At 29.8% G+C, this 24307-nt stretch overlaps 1 protein-coding gene across 3 annotated transcripts in view; it reads left to right on the top strand.

Moving 5' to 3' along the window:
• Positions 1-24307, top strand: part of LOC132739753 (substance-K receptor-like) — a 50252-nt gene that overhangs the window by 12068 nt on the left and 13877 nt on the right. Inside the window, exon 1 of one of the 3 annotated variants that reach the window (XM_060727541.1) lies at positions 1673-2976. The exons of 1 other annotated variant lie outside the window; for it this stretch is intronic. In XM_060727541.1, the coding sequence (XP_060583524.1) occupies positions 2176-2976 (801 nt within the window). In that variant the 5' untranslated portion in view covers positions 1673-2175. Of the gene's footprint in view, positions 1-1672; positions 2977-21651; positions 22787-24307 lie in introns of those variants that run through there. One more of the 3 variants, XM_060727544.1, reaches the window with a different exon arrangement.

The raw sequence follows: 24307 nt of genomic DNA, 5'->3' as shown, positions 1-24307 counted from the left end.
TAGGTGTCAGTTGGAGATGATGTATTAGGTACATGTAAGACATGTAACATGTACACATACATGTATATGATAAGTAAATATTATATGTTTTGTTTAAAGTATTGAAACAGATAAACAAAGATTCTAATATTCTGTGGTTATACGGTAAAACTAAAACCAATTTTGTTGTAATGTGATCTAGATTTTGTGAGTCTTTAAATTAAACTTAAAATATTTTCTTTTGGTTTCATTTAGGAATCGTGTAAACGATATCTAATGTGCATACAATAAAGTTGAACATGGCACTTTAGGATAACGAAAAGCTTTTGTTGTGTTTCCTTATTGAAAAAAACAAAACATTTATATTCGGTGTAGTCTTTATATCTAAACAAAACACTTCAATTGTTTACACTTATCTAAAATATGGTAAACAAGATCATCAAGGAAAGGCGGCATTAAATGAATATGTCTTGAAATATACATCAATTAATGTAAAGTGTTTGTAATGAAATAAAGAAAATAAGAACCCATGAAGAAAGTCCAAACACCAAAATTTAAAAAATTGCAGGCTCGGTTTGATTAAGTCTGTTCATGGACGGTACTGCAAAGTGCGAACTACCGTCCACGCCCCCTAGCACCGATTTAAGCCAAATTCAACATTTACACACGAAATGGCAAAATTGTGAATTAGGAAACATATGCAGATGTGTTCATACGGCGGTAATCATGGAACCTTCAATGTGACACAGTACTGCCATTCCATGAAAAGCGGCGTATGGTCCCCAAGTAATAAAAAGCGTGTGAAACAATGGGCAAAACTAAATAAAATGGAATGAAGACGACAATGATGTATAAGATGAATGCTTTGTTATTTTGTTTTTTGTATTATACACAAGAAGTAAAAAAAGTTTTTACCAGATTTATATAATCCTAACCAATAAAAATAGTGTCTATCAGTACATTTATTGTGTTAAAAAATAGGCAATTTTTTTTTATTTTGTTACACCAATAAACATTCAAACTCTCCCAAGTTTCAAATATGAAAAGATTGAGTTATTAAACTAATAGCTGTTAAGACAATGTACACATGCTAAAAATGTAGTAGTTTGCAAAGTATACACCAAATTAACCGTTATAAAAAGATGTTACAGCATAAATGATATAAAATATTTACAAACATTTCGCCAAAGCTTACGTTATTTAATAGCCTTTTAAGGTTACATAGATTTAACAGCAGGCGAACAGATGTTAATAATGTGGTTTACTAAAACATGACAAAACAAAATGTTAAAAGTAAGAATATCTTCTTCTAATTTGTAAAAAAGATAGGTGTAGATTTGGTTTACTATTGCTGATAAAATTTCAAAATGTATATTTATGTGTTTATCTTTAATATATTTTAGAATATCCAGCATAATAATGGAAATAATATTTTTCGTATTAAAATGATCTATTATTTCTAAACATAATATAGTTCAAAGATGTAAAATCCACAGACGTCGAAAAACCTTTAAACAATATAGCAACATCTTACAAAGTATGGATGAATTATATGAAAAACTGTATACATTTCAAGTAAATTACTTTCCAATTTCAATGAAGGAAGAAAGAACATTTATAAAGATTCGTTGCTCTCCTCACTAGTGCCAAAGGTAAACTGAGCGATGAAGGTGAGGTTTAATTACTAGAGAAACATTGGAAAGAAAGCGCTCGTTACAAGTAATAAAATAGTTCTCTTACGGAGTTTATCTCCAATACAAAATTATACCGTGTTTAAAAGTGTGCAATTTCATCGGGCCGTTTGATAGCTAGTGTAAATGCTATTGAAATTATTTTCATATTGTATGTTATATGGATTTAAATGGATTTATTGATAGCAAGTATGAACGTCATGTGAAAGGAAAAACAATTAAAGACTTAAAGGATAAAATCATGTTTAAAAATTTCTTTCATTAAAATGTAAAATGAATAATATGTGTTAAAATGATTAAAGAATTAAATCAAATTGTTAAGCTTAATCAGCTTTAGATATTTACTATACAAATCAAAACTGTTATAAAAATGATATTTTAAAACCTTCAATACACACAGTACAACTACTTTTATTTTGGAATGATATGATTATGGATTTCAGTCTTTAATATTTTTAAAATAATCCCTAAAATGCAAAAGCCTAGATGCGGAAATATATAAATAATGTGTTCAAAAGGGGAGAGTAATTGTTCTGAAGCTAAGAACATATCAGTAAAAGGTTTTGAGTCCTTGAATATAACGACCTTTGGTTTAAATGCTACTGTTGGTGTCCTTTTAGAAACAGATTCTCAAGATGGAAACAACGGACCACTATCGGATGATTCTGAAATTGGATTGATTATTCTTTTCACGTTAACTACACTGTTCTCAATTATAGGAAATGGTTTTGTTATTATTGTGTTTGCTCGAGGACGACGTTCAAGAACAGACCTCCGTCCATTTTTGATAAACCTTGCTGTTTGCGATTTAATAATGGCATTGTTTTGCATGCCTTTTACTTTTATTTATACGATGATGGGTACATGGATATTTTCAGAACCAATGTGTCCCATTGTGTTATTTGTTCAACTGTTATCCGTCTCAGGTAGCGTGTTTACAAATATGGCAATAGGTATAGACAGGTTTATGGCTGTAATGTATCCATTACTTTCACGTTTAACTAAACAAAGAGCAAAATATGTGATAGTGATTGTTTGGACATGCAGCACTGCTCTCTCGTCTGTACAGTTTAAAGTCGCGCAATTCGATGATCATGGTGATGGCATTATTTCTTGCCAAGAACAGTGGGAAAATATTAATGATAGGAAAATGTATACAATATTCATTTTCGTGATTACCTATTTAATTCCATTGCTTATCTTGTCAATAACTTATTCAATTGTTGGAACATTACTATGGAAACGGATATCTCCTGGAAATCGGGACATTGTTCGTGACATGCATCAACTTCGATCGAAACGTAAGGTAAGAATCTGAGCAGATAAAACTCTCATAAAAGGAGAGAAAATGTTAAATGCACTGCCTTGCTTGGCGGAACTTAAGTAATATATTATGGATAGGTTGTCAAAGTCTTAATATTAGAGCACATGAACATAATTAAGTTGCAATTACAGAAGTGAATAAGTGATGATAATTGTAGTTGATTTTACTTTTATCATAAACATATTTTTGGCGCATGAGTCTCTGAATAAAACTTGAATAATTGTTACGACAGCCTTTATACTCTGCAATTGTCATTTAAGTTTGGTAATTAGCCCTTTCGCTATCATAATCATAAACATATCATTATCTGGGGTACGGTAATCAAATTGTAATGAATTAATCTCCTACCACCATTTTGCTACTTTAAGCATTTCACGCATTGTAACAATGGTTTAGTTGAAGTATTTGAGATACACATTTTCAAACTGTCTTATTGAATTGTCAGACCACAATGAGTTCGACAAAAACATCCTACATTTAAACATTTTCTTTAATCACAATAGAATTATACATATTTTACTACATACAAAATCATAAAGATGATTACAATTATGTCTGTTTCTTTTCTTATATGCTTCGCAATCGTCAAATAAAATTTTCTTTTCTCTATTAAATAGTTTTCGCTGTTTATCTGTGAAAATGATTAATATCCATGCATTTGAAGTGTACAAGCAACATTATATTCCTTTCATTCTGTAAAGTCATATTACACGACGGTCAAGTTCCTGACTTGCAAGCTCTAATACTTGCTAATTCAATTTGCAACAACAGGAAGAACCTGAAAACAGCAAATTTAGAATCATCATGCGTTATGCTTTAAAGCTAGTTAACTGCATCTACAAGTTTTGCCTCCATATATTTACAAGAGAATATGCATACCATTAAATGTTTATATATGATGCTGTGAAAATTTACTCGTACTTTTTCTATTGTTTAAATCGTAAAATAATCTGTGTCGACGAATTTCCAAAATTAAAGCAGTTTATCTGATGTTTACTATTTATTTAATTTTTGTTAACTGATATATAGGCGTGTATAAAGTTGAAGGCATATGAAGTGGTCACGCGACCAAGTTGTTTTTACGAACGCGTACGTTTGTCCTTTCTTTTACCTTTCGTTTTAAAAATAAGTCCCTATTTATAATTATGCATAAGTTCAATATGTCACGCCGAGTATGTCTCCAGAGGTGACAAAAGGAATGTTGTATCAGCATAACAAAAGGAAAAAAAGAATGCGAACAGGTTGTCAATTGTAACGTAATTGATATGTTTTAAATTAACTGAAATAGAAAAAACTGTCCGAAATTGGAAAAAAAAATATATTCACGACAGACACAAATCTATATATGACAAGTTGTCCATTTCAAACAAACCTGTTGCTTTGATCACGTAAACAGAATTTTTATATGTGTTTACATTACTCTCATTAAAACATCATTAACGCTAAAATTCTAACCCCTTTACGAGGAAACAATGGTATAACGAAATCAGCCGTGTTAAATTTTTTTTATTCTAGCAGGAACTCATTGTTTTATATCATACAAATAACAAAAATACTGTTAAAACAACTCAACGACAACAACACCAACAACAAAAAACCAAGTATCAGAGCTGCGTCGTTTACGTATATGGTTTGACTGATTTGATACCAAGACATTATTATATTACGTACACGTGCAAAGCTGCACAATTAATTAGATACTTACTATAGACCTGTATATTTTTGTTGTCAAATGTTTTGATTCTGACATTACACATTGTATTTATATCATTTATTCCATCGATATGATTATGAAAACAACAATATTTTAACTGTTGATTATTGTGCAAATATACATCATTTCTCCTCATATTGCATATTATAATTTTGTCAAATACCAATTATACAAATATATACTTTATATTTACACATTAGTTCTTAAGCATGGTTTAAAACACGAAATGCCAATTTGACTGACATCAATAAAAACAGTCTTGAAACACGTTAATTGAAATTAAAAATGAGTTATACATCATTAAAAAATCAGACTGGCACGAACAATTTAATCGACCATAAAATAACAGGAGCAATGTCTGTGATAGAAATTACATATTCTGCACTCTGAATCAGTTTTAGTTCATTCAATTTATATTTTGTTTGCGCCAAAATACACAATTCAATGTATGTCATGAGCACACATTAGAAATCATTTGTTAACAGCCATACAACTTTATATTTCTATGGAGTTTAAGCTTATCTGAAACGTTCAAATTGTAGAAAAAAAGGATTTAATTTAAAAGAAACAAAATTGTAATGAGATGTTTCGCTGTATAAAATTTTAACATATTCGACATTGTCTTTTTTAACTGAGAAGTATGTGCAATGAATGTTACAATATTTCTAAGCCTTTCAAATTGTTTATTTTGATCTGACATTTTATGAAATAAATGTTTCCTTTGACAGACGTACTTTTGCTTTTGTTTATGATTTTGTTTTAAGGAAACTCAATACCTGCAATCTTATTTAAAAAGCAATAGCACCGCGTCTCATTTTTAAAATAAAATATATCATCATAGTGTTAATATACTGTCATACCTTAACATTCTCAAATAGATTAGTTAGAAGGCACAATCGTGAAGTAAGACTCCTAGTTAATTAAACATTAATTGTACATTTGTAGTAGAAAATTTATTCTAAAATATCATTTAAAAAAACAAACCAGAATAAAGATCAACAAGGTAAAGGCAACGTTCACAGGATGCAGCCCCCCAACACACACACGTAGGGCACACAGAAGTCTAGAAAGTTATAGTTTAGAATATGCGTAAACATACATTGTATTGTTTTTCAAATTTTAACAACACTAAATGCATATTACAATGACACTATATTATAAAATATGTACTTATGTATAAATAAATAATAGGATGAACAATAATGTTCTGTACTATGGTATCTTGCTTGAATTGGACAGAAGAACTATATCGTTGTAATGTTGAACATACGAGTATACACGTATTCGTACAAGTCATATATCATACGCCTCCTAAGAGACTCATTAATGAGGCAATAATTCGACTGTAGCCGACAAATCATTTTTTTCTGAAAAAAAAAATCACAGCAGAGCATGCTTTCATGTATTTCTGGCGCAAATGGGTTGATAGTATGATAATAGAGTACAGTACAACACATGCAATACAATATAATAAACTAAAATACAATAATTATATCAATAGTAAAATTATACAATTCAATGATATACAATAGAAGACAAAACAATACAATGCAATTACTTCACTGCACTACAATGTCCTGCCCTTTCCTTTCCTATCCTGCACTGCACTTCACTTAACTTCACTACACTACACTACACTACACTACACTACACACACTACACTACAAGATATACTTTTGTACGAATATATAGTGCCAGTAAAATAACGAAGAGAGAACCAATTTTATTTGACATGCAATAGGGAATGCAGTTTCCCATACATTGTTTCTACATTCCATTACTCAAATTAGACATATCCAGTTTGAATTTTATAGATTTCAATAAATTTTGGCTATAAAATATTTTATGCAAAGATGAGCATAGGTTCTCTTTATGACTAAGAACTTTTTTACCAGTAGTAATATTTTTGTTTCGATATTTGTACAGCAGCTCACCAGGATTTAACACACAAACCCATTACCAAACAATAAATCATTACATGAAAAGAAAACGCTGTATTGAAGTCAGTTCAGACGTTAATTTAACGCAAGAAACGGTGGCCCAAAGAACTGGCTTAAAATAGTTCTCATTTTATGTATTTAAAAACAGCAATGTCAAGAATAGAACTAAGACGCCAAGATCTTTTGTAAATCTAAAAGTGAAACCTATAATGAACTTTAAAGTGTTAAATTTAATCGAACTGATCTATAATTTTACTATATTAATTATTAATCAAATTATCTACATGTATTTCAATAAATTTTCTACAGAAAAAAAACTCAATTTGTTTTTAAATAAAGTGCAGTTGTTTAAGAATTTTATTGTTGTTGTAACTACAATCAGGAAAACATATACATGTAATAATCTAATAAGCATAAACATGTCTACAGCAAACCAAAAGCTTACATAAGTAACGTTTGTGTTAACGGTTAATATACACCTTATATAGATAACCTCAATGTTTTTTTCAGAAAAGGAGATTAAGCTATTTTGTAAATACAGATAAAAAGAAAAGAAAAAAAGAATAGAAATTATAAATAATAGCATTTTTATTTCATAGAGATGCCAACGAGACTATTAGATGATTTGTGTATTTTATTCCGTTATAATCAAAGGAAACACTTCAACTATTCGAGATTTAAAAAAACATGCTTCAGATGCATTGATTTTTACACTTCTATTAACAAGTATTTTCACAACAGATATGAATGTCTTCTGAGACCGAAGAACTTTGATCTTTCTAAAACCGTCCTGAGAAAGGAAGTTAAAACATGTTTGTTTTTACTTTAGATAAGAGATGACGTATGGGAATACTCATTTAAGTTTAAGATTATTGTTGATATTGCAATATCTTTAAGGTCATTGTTAATATTGCCATTACTTTCAATGTAAATCTACGCATTACATGTTAAAATTAAATATAAAGTATGAATTGAAATGCGTTTTAAAAAATCGAACACAGGATAAACTTAACTCTAATCAGACATGTCACCACAATATAATAAAGATGCAAACATCTAGCACCAGAAAAAATAAAAGCTTGAGAATTGAATGTTGCACTTCATAAAGCTGTAAAGTATTATTCTAACATTATTCGTGACATAGTCTATGAATGAATGCCGTTTACGGACCAAATGTGTATACGAGTACTAATATACGGCTATTATTTTATACATGTAACCACTTCGATAAATTGCATAAATAATTCAATATTGTAAAAGTATTCTTGTGGATATAAATCGTTTCTAAAGTGATTCCTTTTTTATATTATACCTAATAAATATGTCAGGGTCTCTGATGCGGCGAGTTTTGAATCTCATTTTCATATCTTTCAATCATAAGAATCTCATCCAATGCATGAAAAGAAAAAACGACATTATCATAAGCACTAAATTTAAACCATATTTATTAAAAGCTCCGGAATGGCGTCATTTAAAAAGAAGGCAACGCGGGAGGTCGAAAAGTTGTTTATATAGCGACAAAATATCCTCTGTTATGTTGTCCAATTTATAGAACAATACAAGTAGACTTAGTTAATACTTTAAAAGAAATACAATAATTATTATATATTACTTTCATGTTTAAGCGGAAGTAGGTTACGAAAATGAATTGTAATCTCACTTATCTGTCTTTTAGTGGTTATGTTAGAAACAAAATAAATGACGATATGTGTGTACAAGAGCCGATAAACACCTCTCAGACTGATTTTATTTCTCAATTTAATTCTTAAAAAACATTTCAATGTACTGTTCTCGTAATATTCTCGACATTTTTCAATAAAAATATTAATAATACATCAAAGTATTTACATTTTCAGTATTTATGGATCCTTACTGCATTTTCCTTTCAGAATATGTTAAGAAATGAACGAAATTCGCGAACTATTAAAATTTGGTAACTTTTCTACGTACAGATAATATTGAACAGTTTTATTTAGAGCAAATTTTAGTTGAAACAGGATTTGCAAAATAAGTTGAAATACCAGTAACGGAGTTACTTCGTGAACATGGAATTTAAAGTACTCTGATTGAAGAAATTTCTTGAAATCTAGGAATTTTTCATTGAATATATGTAATTTGGAGACTGGAGAAAATGATGCACAAACTATGTTTGGGGAGCTGCATTTTTTATTACTGTTCAAGTTAATGTAGTCTTCAATTACAAAATCTGCCAGTTTTTTAAATGACACTATGTACTTATAATTTGTTTACCTATAGTGTGTAATGTTTAAAACGTAACATATATTCTCTTTGTGTCCTCAAAATATTTTACATTTAAACGAGACTTTTTAGCATAATTATATATATTGATTCATTTATCATATATCAAATTTGAGAAAATCATGTCCTATTCTCACACAATGCACAGCTTCACACTGTGTATATACATTTTATACACCCTTGATGAACGCATCATAAACTTGGGTATTTTGTACATAAGCACTGTATGAACGAGTATTTGTCTTTTATTTTGAACAACTCCAACGTTCTTGTATCCTTCTTTGGCGACAGTTGTTTTGAAAGATATTTTGTGGATTCATTTTTCACATACTTAAGTACTGCAATAATAAAGCTGACATGTTTAGTGCACAGGGATTCTCGTTCGTGTAGAATGTTGTTAACAGTCGTCTGTCATGTCATGTATGTCATAACAGGTATTTTTTCTACTTTTTATTGTAACAAGAATGCATCATGGAAATAAACTTCAGAACTGTGATATGTCAAATGTCTGTGATATCCGCTATGTGCTATAATAGTTTTGTAACCAGTCAACAAAATAGTTACGATATATGTGTATCAAAGGATTGCTTTGTTCATACATATAAAATGTCTAAGCTATTACTTCGAATTCGATTACAGATAGTGTGCTTAAAAATGATTTATTTATGTGACCTGGAAAATCGACACATGGTGATGATAGACGAAATTCTTTCAAAGATTCAAAAAAGCAAAGAAAAAAAAGAAAGAAAATTTCTGGCATTTAATGATAAGCTTAATGAAATCGTTAAATAAAATTTCGATATTTGAAACCTTAAAAAAAACGTAAAAAAGCAGCAACATTAAAGATGGCACAGGCTCGGTTCGATTGATCATGTTCATTGTAAGCGCCCTCTCAAGAAGGATTCCAACATTTAATCATGAAAATGATGAGATTTTGAATTTAAGAACATCGGCGGATGTGTTTATACGTTGATGATTATGAAAAACTTGACACTACCGTGTCATTCCTTGAGACGAGGCATACGGTGTCAATGTAAAAGACTGTGTGTGTCCTGAATAAATAAACAGAAACAATTAAAAAAACAAATTTAAACGAAAGGTGTGATATTGATACGTTTTCTATCGCGATTTTGTGTTATTATCTGAAATATAGTTATGCCTCATATCTATTTCAGCAGATAATTATGCAGTCCAACTTTATTTAAAACGTGCATAATAACTATGAGGAAACAGCTGCGCTTCTCATGTTAAATAGTAACGTCATGAAGCACAGTGCCCAACGTTAATTTAAATATATCAATCACATTATATCATAAACCATTTAAATCGTTTGTTAAAACTCGATTTTAGTCATAAAGGTCGAATGTTCCGGGTTTTTTATCTGTGGCATCACCACTCACAATAATATCTCATTATGTTCACTTATCAAAAATGATATCTATGAATTCATATCACTTTATGCATGAGAAGAGAAACTCATCATCTTCGCTAAATCTGCCAACACAAATTGCATATTGCAATTTAAAGCTGGGACTGAAAATGTGAACTGATCGCTGTCTAAGTTTTTAGTTGGCATGCTCATACTAACTTGAGAATTATTTATTACAGAAACTGAGATAAAGTATTTTGTTAATTCAAATATAATATGAAATATGGAAACCTTAACCCACATACTGCTTTTTTAATTATTGAACATTAATTTCATGTGATGATGCGCGCATTAGTTTCGTGTATCACTATAAAAGTGAGACGAATTTTCTAAAATCATAATAAAAGAAATTGTGTAGAATTTGAAGATATAAAATTTCATGCTATGATTCTTCAGCAACTTGTTAGATGTGAATAGTGTTGTATTTAAGTACAAAGATACTTATATACCTGCATATTTATTGAATATTGTTTACAGCCAGTCATGCATTGAAATCATTTAGAAGAAATTATTTTCTTGCACACGCTCAGCAAATACACTAACTCAAAAACCGTAATTTTCCACAAAAGTGTTTTTCTATTATTTAACGACACAAGAACACATGATGAAAATTCAATAAGAACTGCAATGTGTTGAATTCTAGTGACGTTTGATATCTACGAGTTACATCCAGACAGCAAACTGGTTAAGATGTTTGTGTATCAAAGGTGTGTATTGTTTTCACACAGGACAGTTCTTAGCTATTTTATCATGTGCATACATCGCTATGAGATTTATACCTGTAATGCCTCACTTAGGTGACCGGTGTAAAATGTGCAATTTAATTCCCTCCAATAAGTGAGTAACTTTTAGATATTAAACATAACAAATTTTCTTTTAGAACAAATATCAGCGGTAAAGCATATAGTTATTACAACACAGATGAATCTGGCTCACTTGTAATATTTTTTTAACTGGGGGTATAATACCAATAATATATGATTATCTTTAATGTATTTCAATTTACATTATATTCACCTAATATGAACTAAATGACTTTAAAAGCAGTAAGATAAACATTTAACTTAGTGTGTTACTTTCGTGACACATAAATATTGTTTCATATCGTTTTATACCAGGAATGTTAAATAAATAAAGAAATACTTGAAATTACATGAAGCACAATTTTAATCTTAAAGGTTTTAACTTTTGGCTGCGCTACGTATTTTCACATTGCACGTATTGTTCACTTAGTTATATCTCGATCAAATATTAAAAGAATATTATTTGAATTATCAACGTACAATGTGCCAACAAAAATGCAGATAACAATTAAATGCTAGGTATAAAAAATTAATGCAAAATGAGAAATTTATCTCTGTCTTAGCTTGTTGTTGGCAGGTTATTACTTACTTGAGTATTGTTTGTTTTTTCTATAAATATATGTTTCCTATCTGCACTTGAGATGACATATTAAAATTAAAAACGCAAATTAAATGGAATTTGAAAAATAAAATATATTGAAAATAGTTAAATAAAAATTAAATGATAACCTATGACTGGTGGTGAATAAAATAAAAGGATTGCAAACAGAGAAATATTTTTGACTCTTAAAAATACATTCGTACGTATGCCTGCACGTACACATACATACACACACGCACGCACACACATACGCGCTCGCATGCATGAAAGGCAATGCACACAAACGCTTTTGCGCGCGCACGTACACACACATAAACGCGCACGCACGCACGTACACACACACATGCGCGCGCACGCGAATCTATACTTACAATATTGAAAAGTAAATGTTTGTTTTATTTTGCAGCAATATAAGACACAATTTTCTTATTTCATTTCATTTTGAGAAAAAATTATATCTTATATATCACAATAGATGAATCAAACTTAAATATAAAATATAAAAAAAACACTAATTTATCTGACAAGTGAGATATGATTAAATATAATATATCTAGTAAATTTTTCATAAATATGACATCTGTTATTCACATATCCTTTTGTTCCATCTGGAGCTTGCATGATATCATATAAACAGTGCATGTACATATTGTAAACATTATTCTCGTTAAAACGTCATAAACACACACAATCTTAACTCATTAACAGGTATCAATGACCGGATAAATGCAACAAAAACATTTCACAAACCTTGCCAACATCTTTTGCTATCTAACATCATAAAAACGAAATAAAATCAAATGTCAGAAATGCGACCAGTTGTTAAATCTTGGCGCTTTTTTATAGATAAAAAGTAAATCATTAAAGCTTACAAATTTAAACCAAGAAAATTTGCTTAACTTTATTTACTTACAAGGCACTTCTTATTTTAGTTTGTTTAGATATTTTATTGCATTGCTATACATGTTGTTACCGCAAAATAATTTTTATTTGTTATTTACTATAATTATTATTATAACTATTTGTTATTTTTGAAAGAAAAAAGAAAAAGAAAAGAAAAGCAACATGTATCAGAATCATTCGTCTCTACTATAAAAATGCGAGCTACAGATGATTATTAATTTACTTTCAAGCTAAAATAAATGCTAGTTTTTTATATTATTTGAACGTATGTTCAAACGATTATACGTTCAAATTACTGACATATTTTTTGTAAAAAAATATATGATAAGGGATTATAGAATAAATAATATGATTAAATATATGCCATTATATATTTCGAACGGAAGAAAAATGTCTGTAGACAGGAACTTGCTGCTGCTACAAATTGACAAGACTTATATACGTGTCTTTTTCAAGTCTTCCTTTATGACAGCTCTAGACATGTCCTCCCCAGTCATTTATCATACACCGTCCATAGAGATTCATTTTATGAGAGAATTTGTCTGGAGTATCACAAATTACTAATTATCTAACTGGAGAATAACGTGATGTTTAAATTTTTAAGTTATATAACAGGATAGTATTGATGTATTCTACAGTTATTCTTATCAAAAAGGCGTCCAGCACTTTTAACTGTTCAGAATATAATACCGCTCAAGCCGATGCTATGGGATTGAGGAACATTACACCTTTTCATTATCAATCATGTACAGACTCAATAAAACCAAGTCTGCATGTAATTTTGCTGTCTTTTATGCTTCCGAGGAATCACCTTTCTCCAGATATTTATGAACAATTAGGCAGTAAATACAACTTGAACAAATAAATATAATATGAGTTGCTGTATTGTTATGAAAACTTAATATATTTAGCACTTCTGGTCTAACTGGCACCGTCCCGATATCACTTTTACCTGTATTTGAACATGAACACTCTACAAAAAATCCCCTTTCAAGTTGTTGATCATATCAACACCAGCAAATCAATTATCTTAATTTTGTAAACATTGTCAAAATATTTATAGACTATTATTTACAAATATAAAATGTTTTTAAACAATCAAATCCGTGACATTTGATATTTATTTGACATATTGCCAACTTACTTTTTTTTGAATATATCAATTTTGCCAGTGCAAATAAGGCTAATACAATAGTCTCTGCTTTTTGATCATGTTTTGTCAGTTTAGTACCATGAAGTACATGAAATTACACTTAAATTACCTCGTCTGAATTTACTCGTGCAATATTTAGTAGGTAGTAAGTTATGAAAGTTATTTGATTTTAAACTTAATAATGCTGATATATGCATACTATTATTTTTTGTATTGATACTGCTAGAAAAAATATTTATTTCATAAGTTAAACAGCACAAACTATTTGATAATGACCCCCCGCCAAAAAAAAAAAGTCTAATTTTCAAATATTTTTGTTACCCTAAAGACTAAAATGTTATCGTTGAATGTAGGTAAACCTTTGAAAAGTAAAGAATAACATCTGAGAAATATTAAACAAACGTGAGATATGAGATATCTTAGTAATATTTTGAGTGCAAATAACAGCGGTACAATATCACAGTGACATCACAACTAAATGAGGTTCATTTGTTAATATCATCTTGCCTTACTGTAGAAAGTTACCTTGAATTAACACCAACTGAGAAATACATACTTTCCAACCTACTGGATTAGCCACCTACTTACTCGGATATCCTTTTATCGTGTAAATATGTTAAGCTTCATTATTAAGAAGCAAGAGTCAAAACTGAAGTATTTCGATCTGAATTGTTATGTCGACAGAAGCGACGTAACAGCATTCTTATATTTTGTAAGACAAATAAATATGTATAACTTAATATCATTTTGTTACGCATAAGCATAAGTTCCGGTGTGTTCAGTTTAATCAAGCACCTGTTCCGGACACAAGAAATAAAGATATTTTTACTTTCATAAAATAAATGACTTTATGATTAACAATGAAATTATCTTAAGGAGAACGGAAAATATAGGGAGGGGGAGTAGTATTGAACATAAAATTTTAAAACTGTTCGTTAATGCAGGCTGAAATAATGCCATAAGTCGCTATTAAGCTTTCATGTGTGGCTTTGTTCTATTTTGTTGCGATATTTTTCAGATATATTACTTATTTATAGAATGGTATGAATTAAAAAAAAAATATCACGAACGTTCTCAAGCTTTTCGGGACCCTTAGTTGTGATAATCAGCTTCAATACTTAAAGTGACATTATGCTAATATTTTCATAGTAAAGTTGAGTTGAATTGACTTTATATTTCAAAAGATTGGCTGTCAAAATGGTGTTTGACCAACAGTTGATATAAGAAAATGTTTAGGATAAAATTGTAAATCTGCCTATAATATAAAAGGACTGCCCCACTCTTTTTATAAACGAAGCGTTACAGGTAAACTCTAATGGATATTTACAGAAATTTCGTTTGGATCTGTGCTTTATTTATGTTTATGTGAACTTAATTATTAGATTAAAAATAATTATGGCAAAATGAAAACTATTTTTGATCTTCACCCGTTCACTCACTATATACCCTTGGATGGGCATAATGTCACTTTAAAGAAGTAACATATTACTTAAATTTCAATATTAGACATGGTTTATTTACAAAAAAGACCCTGAAAAAGACAATATATCAATAATATGATGTATATCATGTTGTTTTATTTAAAGATATACTATGCTTAAATTTGATATCAGAAAATATTGATAATTGCTACACAGTCTCTTTGTAAATATGAAATAAACATGTTTTGACTTCACACAAAGTTAATCTGTCATGTTTAAAACCCTACACACATAGGTCGTCACAATATGAATATATAGTTTTCCAATTTCAAATTTTATTGCCTGAAACATGATACAATGTTTATAGCATATAGTATCGATAAAAAAAACTGGCAGGTTTTTTTAAAACAAAAGACCAACTTTATTTTGCCTGTATTAGAGAACGTGACTTCTAATATAGTTTATTATTCATTTTTATTTAAATTAGACATATTCAGTAAGAATTTCATAGGTTTTAATAAAATTCTTCGATTAAAATATTTTACTCAAATATGACCACAATATATCTTTAACAAGTGATTAAAATGATGCACTAAAATTTTTTGCACTTTAGATTTTAATCATCCGATAATAACTAGAATAGATAAAAGGTCTACCATAACATTGCCCCACAATAAAACGCACAGATAGAACATGAGAATACTTAACTAAGATTAATGAAATGATCCAATCACCAGCTGATATGAGAAAACTAGTAATCTTTTGTATATGTAAAACAGTAAGATATACTTATGAAATGTAGTATAATGTTCAATAATGACGTAAGTGATCATATTATGAAAACGTAAATGTAATATTAAATGGGCGTACTTACGTTATGACAGATATTCTTGCTAACGGAGAAATTTTAAAGACCTCGGTACGAAAGTTTACAAAACATATAACGTTGGTATTTACTTTGAGGCTTTGTTTAATTATCTTGGAGAAATGTGCCAGCAAAAACTGTTAGCATAGAGCTTTTAATTAAGAGCTAGGCAAAAACAAAGTGTCTGAAAATGTTGAATTAATTGTTGTCTAAGTTGTTTATTGGCATGTTTGTATGTTTTTGTGTTTGGAAATATATTGTCTTAACTATAAACTGTAAAGCGAGTATATGATTTAAATATGTTTTGTTATTTTTACCTGTTCATAATTCCTTCACAGCTGCAAATTTATATAAAAATCAACCGGTATATTTTTTTCGGAAATAGTATATTTTGTTCTTTAAAATGTCATAAATGGATGCATCTCACAGGGAATATAAATAATTATGTTTCTATAACATATGCCAAGAAAAAAATATATCAATGTAAATTAGTTAGAACCAACCATTGAACTGAAATAAAAACAAAGCCTCGACTCCTATTCGGGTGTTATTTCAGTTCTCTGGTTGCTAATATTTAATATCACCCTAATAGACATGTGTTATTTTTATAATAATGATTTCATTGAATACTGCTTCATTGAAGACCCTTCGCAGTTGCTTTATTTTTCTTTCCAAAATTAAAAACTTCTAACATTTATAATCTAAAAAATGCTGATAGCTTTGATTATATAAAAAAAACAAACGTACAAATAGATAACTTTCTTTTCAAACATCAATACCCTAGAACACACACCGTTAACACAAATGATACACTTTGATCGAACAAATACGTAATCAAATATTTATTTAATGCTACAGTTGTTTACACTATCTTTGAAACTTGTGAGAGCTGATAGATTCATACTTATGAAACAATTTGGATGAAGTGGTATTGATGCTGATACTAGAGATATGAGAATTCATTCTGTTTGTGCATGTCTATCAAGTTACGTACAAATGATATCAAGTTAATACATAGATCAATAGAAGTAATCATAAAATAAGATTAAAAACATAACATATGAAGTAGACCTCCGTCGTCTTCAATTATTTTGATACAAAATAAATTCATTCAGTTTTAAGACATATCAAGGGTTAATTTAGCTCATGAAGAAAGTAACTATTATCCGGTTATTTGATGTTACAAATATTAATAATTATTGTTTCTTTTTCTTTGTAATGAAGAGTTAATTGAACAGCGTAGATATCAGAACAGAACAGAACAGAAATTTTATTTTCTAGACTTATACAAAGTACATCGTCTTGTTAACATGCATTGAAAACATATATACAACATAAACACATAAATATATGTATGGCGAGTGATTATAATAAATATCAACATAACAATTACAAGCACCAAATTCATGAGAGGATAAACTGCAATTGAGAGTTCAAAATTGAATTTCTTAGTTTTAAAGCTTCTTGGACATATTTGCAAATATCAAACAAACATGATTAAATCAGAACTAAATCTAAATCATATCTTTTAATTACAAACTTCATCAGTAAACGGAAATACAAAAATGATGATATCACATTTGATATATGTAATAACGCCTTTTGGCATTTTTTACCTTCAATTATGTCATAAAATTATGTATGATGTAAAAATATGAATACAGATGTTTTAACATATGACCCATATGACCGAAACCGAGCTAACTATCAGAACTACAAACAGGAGAGACACGTTTTTAAGAAAGGATTCCATTAATTTTGCTGTGTCGCATCTTTATATAAATTCCAGAAAATGCATCGCCCGGGCTGGTCAAAACTATGCTGCACTATTTTATTTGCTTCTGGAAAATGAAAAATATCATGCATAAGCTTTATTCACAGCTGACTGATATGAAAATCGATGTTACAAAGAAGTTTTCACACAAAAACATAATATTTCACACAACATGCCCCGCCAGAAATAGGGCATCTGTTTGGTTTGCGTGATTGTTTAAAAGTTATGCCGATCTGTATTCGAAGTTATGACCTCTTTGATGAGGAAAACAGTGGTCCATGTGATGTTAATAGTATAGGCCTTCAAACATCATTAGCAAGAAACACACATCACTTGCGTCTTAACGTAACATCATGTTGTAATGAAACTATAAAAAGCAACTTCAGCTTAATTGTTTAATGATATGATTGAAAAAAGATAGTTCGTATTGCTGTATAATAGAGTGAAAGAAAGTAAAAACGCAAAATTGAAGATGTTGCAGGCTCGGTGTGGTTGAGTCTGTTCATGAAAGTGCAAGTTACTGTACACGCACCCTAGCTCAAGTTAATGTGACCACATTATTTATCTTCTCCTTGTTAGTAAATATATGAGATTACAATTATAAAACTATAAATATTGTTCATTACAAGTTTATAGTATTACAATAATACTTTTTGCAATATAATTTTTGCCAAATATTGTTTACAAACTATCATAAACTGTTTATGCTTTCTTTAACTTTGTAAAAATGATTTGCCATGCACATGGTATATAAATGGTTTGTCATATATGTGCAAATAGGCCGTTTCTCATGAAATCTATACATAGGATATAAAATCGTCACTATTTTGATGTTGATTTGAGTTTACAGTTTTTGAGTTAGTTAACAAGCGAAACTGTTATATATTGTAACATATATTCAAACAATTATTATTTATTTTGTTTAAAACAGAATTATTATTGTCCTTATATATATATATATATATATATATATAATACTCCTTATTATAAAAACCTAACACATGTATCAAATATGTTTAAAGTGGTATATATGTTTGTTTCCTTTATATCATTAGGGTTTGTTTAATGAGTGTAGTTACAGTATTCAAATCAGTAAGAGATGACACTTGCCTCATACAGTTTCATTCAACTCATTCAGCAATTTCAATGTGGAAGCCTCACTTATTTATCCTATATGTATTGCTCACTACACATAAAGAATACACATCGCTATGCATCATGTGCTTTAGAAAGATTTATCGGCTATGCATTTTAAACGATGGCAAAACAAGTGACCAGTATCTTAAGATTTAATATTTAATTTAACGGAATGTAACGAAGATGGCTAGATGGCTTCAAATACAAAAAATCATTTTACACCTCATACCATATATTTTATCGTATACAGTTAATTTTTTCATTAGTATAGATGTATGAATCAATATCAAACATAAGTTATAAAAGAATTTAATTTTCTTTTTCAGTTTAGCATTTTTTTCAACATTTGGTATGTCAAATCAGTGCTTTTTCTTTTTGAAACACTTGAATAGGATTTCTGGGTAATATTGTATTGAAATAGATATTTGAGAGAACCCATGTTTTTTTTATAATATCCTTAATGATTTAAAAACAGACACAATGAAAGAAACGTTCACGAAATAAAATACATATTGATATAAGAGAGTGGTGTTACCATAGCGACAACTTTTGAAAAACGATATATCATTTACATGTTCACATGTTGACCAATAACAGCCGCACCAGTTTCAGGTATTTAACACTGTGTGAATATTTTCTTGAATTACGAAAAGTGGTGACATTTCCTTAACGCAGGATAAATGTTAAATTATGTAAACGACGAAGCATTATCAAAGGCGTGTGTTAACGCTATCAAATGACCGTTTATATCTTCTAGGAATAGTACGCGGATTTGAGTAAAAGACTTTGAATAAATAAGTTCGCATAGACTTTCAATGAGGGATGGTTTCGGTCTATGACTTCAAGCTATAAGACCCACGTCACTGATACCTTTTGTAAGGACACAATCACGTCAGTTCACTATATTTCAGGTACACAAGGAAGATGCCTAATTGTGCATGAAGCTAGGTTACCAAGAGTAGCTCTTAACTTCCTCTACGAAAAGACCGATAAATTCCTTATTGAACAAATGAAAAGTACAAATAAAATTAAAATGTTCAAAGAAAAAAAAATCTGGAATCAAAGTGATCCCTCGGAAGCATTAATCACAACAAAATTACATAAGAATTGCAGACTCGATTTGATTGAGTCTGTACATGAGGGATAATGAATAAGTGCAACATCCCTCGGGCCCCCTAGCACCGGCTTAAGCGGTACTTAATTCTCAACACTTAATAGTGCTGGCATCAATGATCCCGAAGGACCAGAAAAATATAATAACACTGAAGCCTTTATCTGTTAAAAAATCAGTCTAGAAATTCTTAAAAATCATCGTTTCAGTTTTTTAATGTATATATACTTTGAACTCATCTGCGGATGATTAAAAGATTCTAAATAACCCATCATTTAGATAATTAAATTCTAAGGTTTGTTCAAGCCGGTCCTAGGGGCTGTTGACGTAAGGTGTACTAAACTCGGAGCCTGCTACATTTAATTTACAATATTGCCGTGATTTCTCGAAATTTAAACTTTCCTTTTCCGACTTTTGTAAAAAATGTAAGCATTGTATAATTAATAATTCAACAATAGAACATCAATATTAATGCAGTTCATATAAGAAATATTTTAATACAAATCTGTATGTAAGATCATTGAAAGTAAAGATGATGAAAAAATGTTTACTTATGATTTCTAATTTACTTTGATCAAGTAGACACTGACCGAAAGGTGTAAACTATTTTCTTATTTTTAGCAACCACTTGCAAGACGCATCAGTAAACTATCAACGGCAAAGAGTGATCGGACAAGAGCAATGATAAATATTTATATAGAGGCAGACACGCTCATTCACCAATTTTAAGAGCCTACTAAACCGTTCTCATCAATTACTTCGCCTGAAGTGGCCTTATCATTGTTTTTGAGTACAGTCCGATATGTATAGTTCTGTCTCTCTACATACCTTTATTCTTATTGAGTTTGCAACTTTATCACTATTTCATTTGTTTAACTTTGATCATATATTTCAAGTAAGTATTTCATTTACTTTACAAAACAAAGCTGTAGCCTCGTCACATTTGTTTACATTTCTACAAGTAATAACCTGAAATCTTAAATACCTGCTAACAAGTGGATAGATAATAAGAGCTTAAATCACGTACAAATTACAAACGAAGATATTAATCAGAAAATACTTAGAGCATAATTAAGGTGATAAGGAGGTTCACTACCAGCATGTTAACAAGGAATATTAATATTAAAAAAAGCATTATGATGATCAAAATCAGCTATATATAATATATACCAGAGAAATAGCATTTAGCATTTTAAAATAGACCTAGTGTAGCTGGATGAAAATATCGAACATTATTCAGTACCTGTATATTTTTATCAATGCCATTGGAAATAATGATTAAGAATGCTAATGCCTTGATATATATAGAGAGAAAGAAATGTGGGGATTGGTTACAAGTTATAGATTATTTAAAATGTTATAGAGGCATTCACATTCTGCGACATTTTCATACTTTATGTTATATAACATTGTTTTTCGTTGCTATTTTTGGTGTAAGTGATTTGATTAGCGACATTGGATATATTTACGTATTAAGAGGATAGTAGCCGTGTAATGTGTGGGATAATATTATATATAAAAGAAAATATAATATTTTCAGTGAATAAAAGTAACAGATGGTCAATAAGATATTTAAATTTCAATGAGATGGGAGGAAATAACAATTTGTTTTAAGTTTTCTCATATGCATCAAAAGTAAAAACATAAGTGGAAACATTTGCATTTAAGTATTAAGTTTAACAGATATATCTATTGAAATCTTGGATCAAACACTAAATGAACTTTTAACTTAATGAAAAGCGGTGCATAGATAACTGGATTAAACTACCACGCTGCGGTGAATATATTCTTGTTTCAGAAGAGGAAATGGAATGAAATAGTTCTATTCAGAAGATATTTATATATGTTTAAAATAAATTGATAAACTGGGATTAATATTTTTGCTGTACAGTAGGTGGGAAAATGTGTGCAGATTTTATAAATTTACCTATGAAGAATTTTACTAATTCAAATATCTTATTTGTATCAGAAAATAAGACGTCATTGTCTCAAATTCTCAATTTTTCTGATAAGGAGCAAACTGAGCTGTTTTCAAAAAAATCAGAAATCGGATTGATTATTCTTTTTACTTTTACTACAGTATTTTCAATAGTTGGAAATGGATTTGTTATACTTGTGTTTATGCGTGGCCGACGCTCAAGAACTGACATTCGTCCATTTTTGGTAAATCTTGCAATTTGTGACTTAATTACGGCTGTGTTTTGTATGCCATTTACATTTATATATACAATGATGGAAACATGGATATTTACAAAACCAATGTGTACAATAGTACTATTTGTTCAGTTGTTATCCGTCTCAGGTAGTGTGTTTACAAATATGGCAATAGGTATAGACAGGTTTATGGCTGTCATGTTTCCATTACGGTCCCGTCTTACTAAACAACGAACAAAATATGCAATAGTTGTTGTATGGGTATGCAGTATTGCATTATCTTCCGTTCAATTCAATGTTGCCCGAGCCAGTGATCATGATGGTGGAATCGTAAAATGTGGCGAGGAATGGGAAGACATGAAAAGTCGAAAGATTTATACCGTATTTATCTTTGTGATAACATATTTAGTTCCTTTATGTATCCTAACAATTACTTATTCAATTGTGGGGAATATACTGTGGAAACGGACATCTCCTGGAAACCAGGACCGTTCTCGTGATTCAAAACAACTTCAATCAAAGCGTAAGGTAAGCTTTAATCGGGTGAATCAGTTAAGTATACAACACATTCTTATCGATCATTAATTTTCACTTCATTGATTCATATACAAGTATATTAAATTTCCTGACATCATAGCCGATTCTAGTAGTTAATACACTTGACATAAGAATGGAGAAAACAAAACAAAAATAAATCATATTTATTATTTATGGATATAATTAATTGACCGTCGAATAACCGAAAGTTAAAAATGACAAACACCCATGTCTAATGTAAAATCTGACGATACATTGTGTCATCTGTTTATCTCCTTTTTCATTTTAAAGGAATAAATTATTTCGAAAAAACATTTTTATCACTTTTTAAGAGGCACATACATGTACTATAAGTGATGAACAGATTGACTTAAAGGGGGATAAATCATGACAAGATACATGGCGCATGTATAATACCGTCTCAAATTACAATTATAGACCTAAGTTACACCTAATGAGTTTGAATATCATTTGAGCCGCGTCACGACAAAACCAACATAATGGGTTTGCGACCAGCATGGATCCAGACCAGCCTGCGCATCCGCGCAGTCTGATCAGGATCCATGCTGTTCGCTATCAGTTTCTCTACTTGTAGTAGGGTTTGTAGGCGAACAGCATGGATCCTGATCAGACTGCGCGGATGCACAGGCTGGTCTGGATCCATGCTGGTCGCAAACCCATTATGTTGGTTTTGTCGTGACGCGGCTCATTTATAGCTGTCACTCCTACTATACGTTTACGTAGTAGATTATTAGTGTAAGTGATAGGTATTGGTGACACACCTTTTACAGCTACATGTATATGTTGTTTAAATCACTGCGGGTTCTGTCGCCTTTATTTTGAAATTATTTGTTGTAATTGTTTGAAATAATAACGAAATTTATTATGGTTAGAACTTGTTATGACGAATTGACTTAATTCTAGAAGTTAGAACAGAAAAAAAACATTAGAACACTGTTTTATGGTTTCAACGTTAGAGAAAAACTTTAACTTTATTAATAGTGATATCGTAACTCCTTACTATAGTGAACTACACGTTATCTATTCAAGCTTAATTACTAGAATAGCAAAAAATACACATTTTCACACTTTTTGAAGTTTAAAACGATTGCCATTTTTTTTTCAAATGTATTATGGCTATCCGAATTAAAAATCTATTGGATGATTAAAACCATTCTTAAACGTATAAATATTGGATACGTGCCTGTATTTATGAATTTGATAAAGAACATATTAAAAAATGCCTAACAAATGCTATGAAAAAATAAGCAAGGAAGGGTAACATTCATTGAACTTATGCCCTTACACTAACCCAAGCAAAGTTTCATTCAGGAAAAATTAATTTAACATCACACTTATGTTAAATTCAACGGTATTATGGAATACATTATTCACTTAATGTAATCATATTTTCACAGTGCTATATACAAACATACGTACATTTGACATTTGCAATGTTATTTACCCTGTATACATGTATAATTGAAATTCAAAATGAATTCATTTTAGCAA

Source organism: Ruditapes philippinarum, unplaced genomic scaffold, assembly GCF_026571515.1.
Source record: "Ruditapes philippinarum isolate M1 unplaced genomic scaffold, ASM2657151v2 ctg1252_1_1_1_1, whole genome shotgun sequence".
NCBI classification, from domain to species: Eukaryota; Metazoa; Mollusca; class Bivalvia; order Venerida; family Veneridae; genus Ruditapes; species Ruditapes philippinarum.
This window is presented reverse-complemented; position numbering and strand designations above follow the sequence as displayed.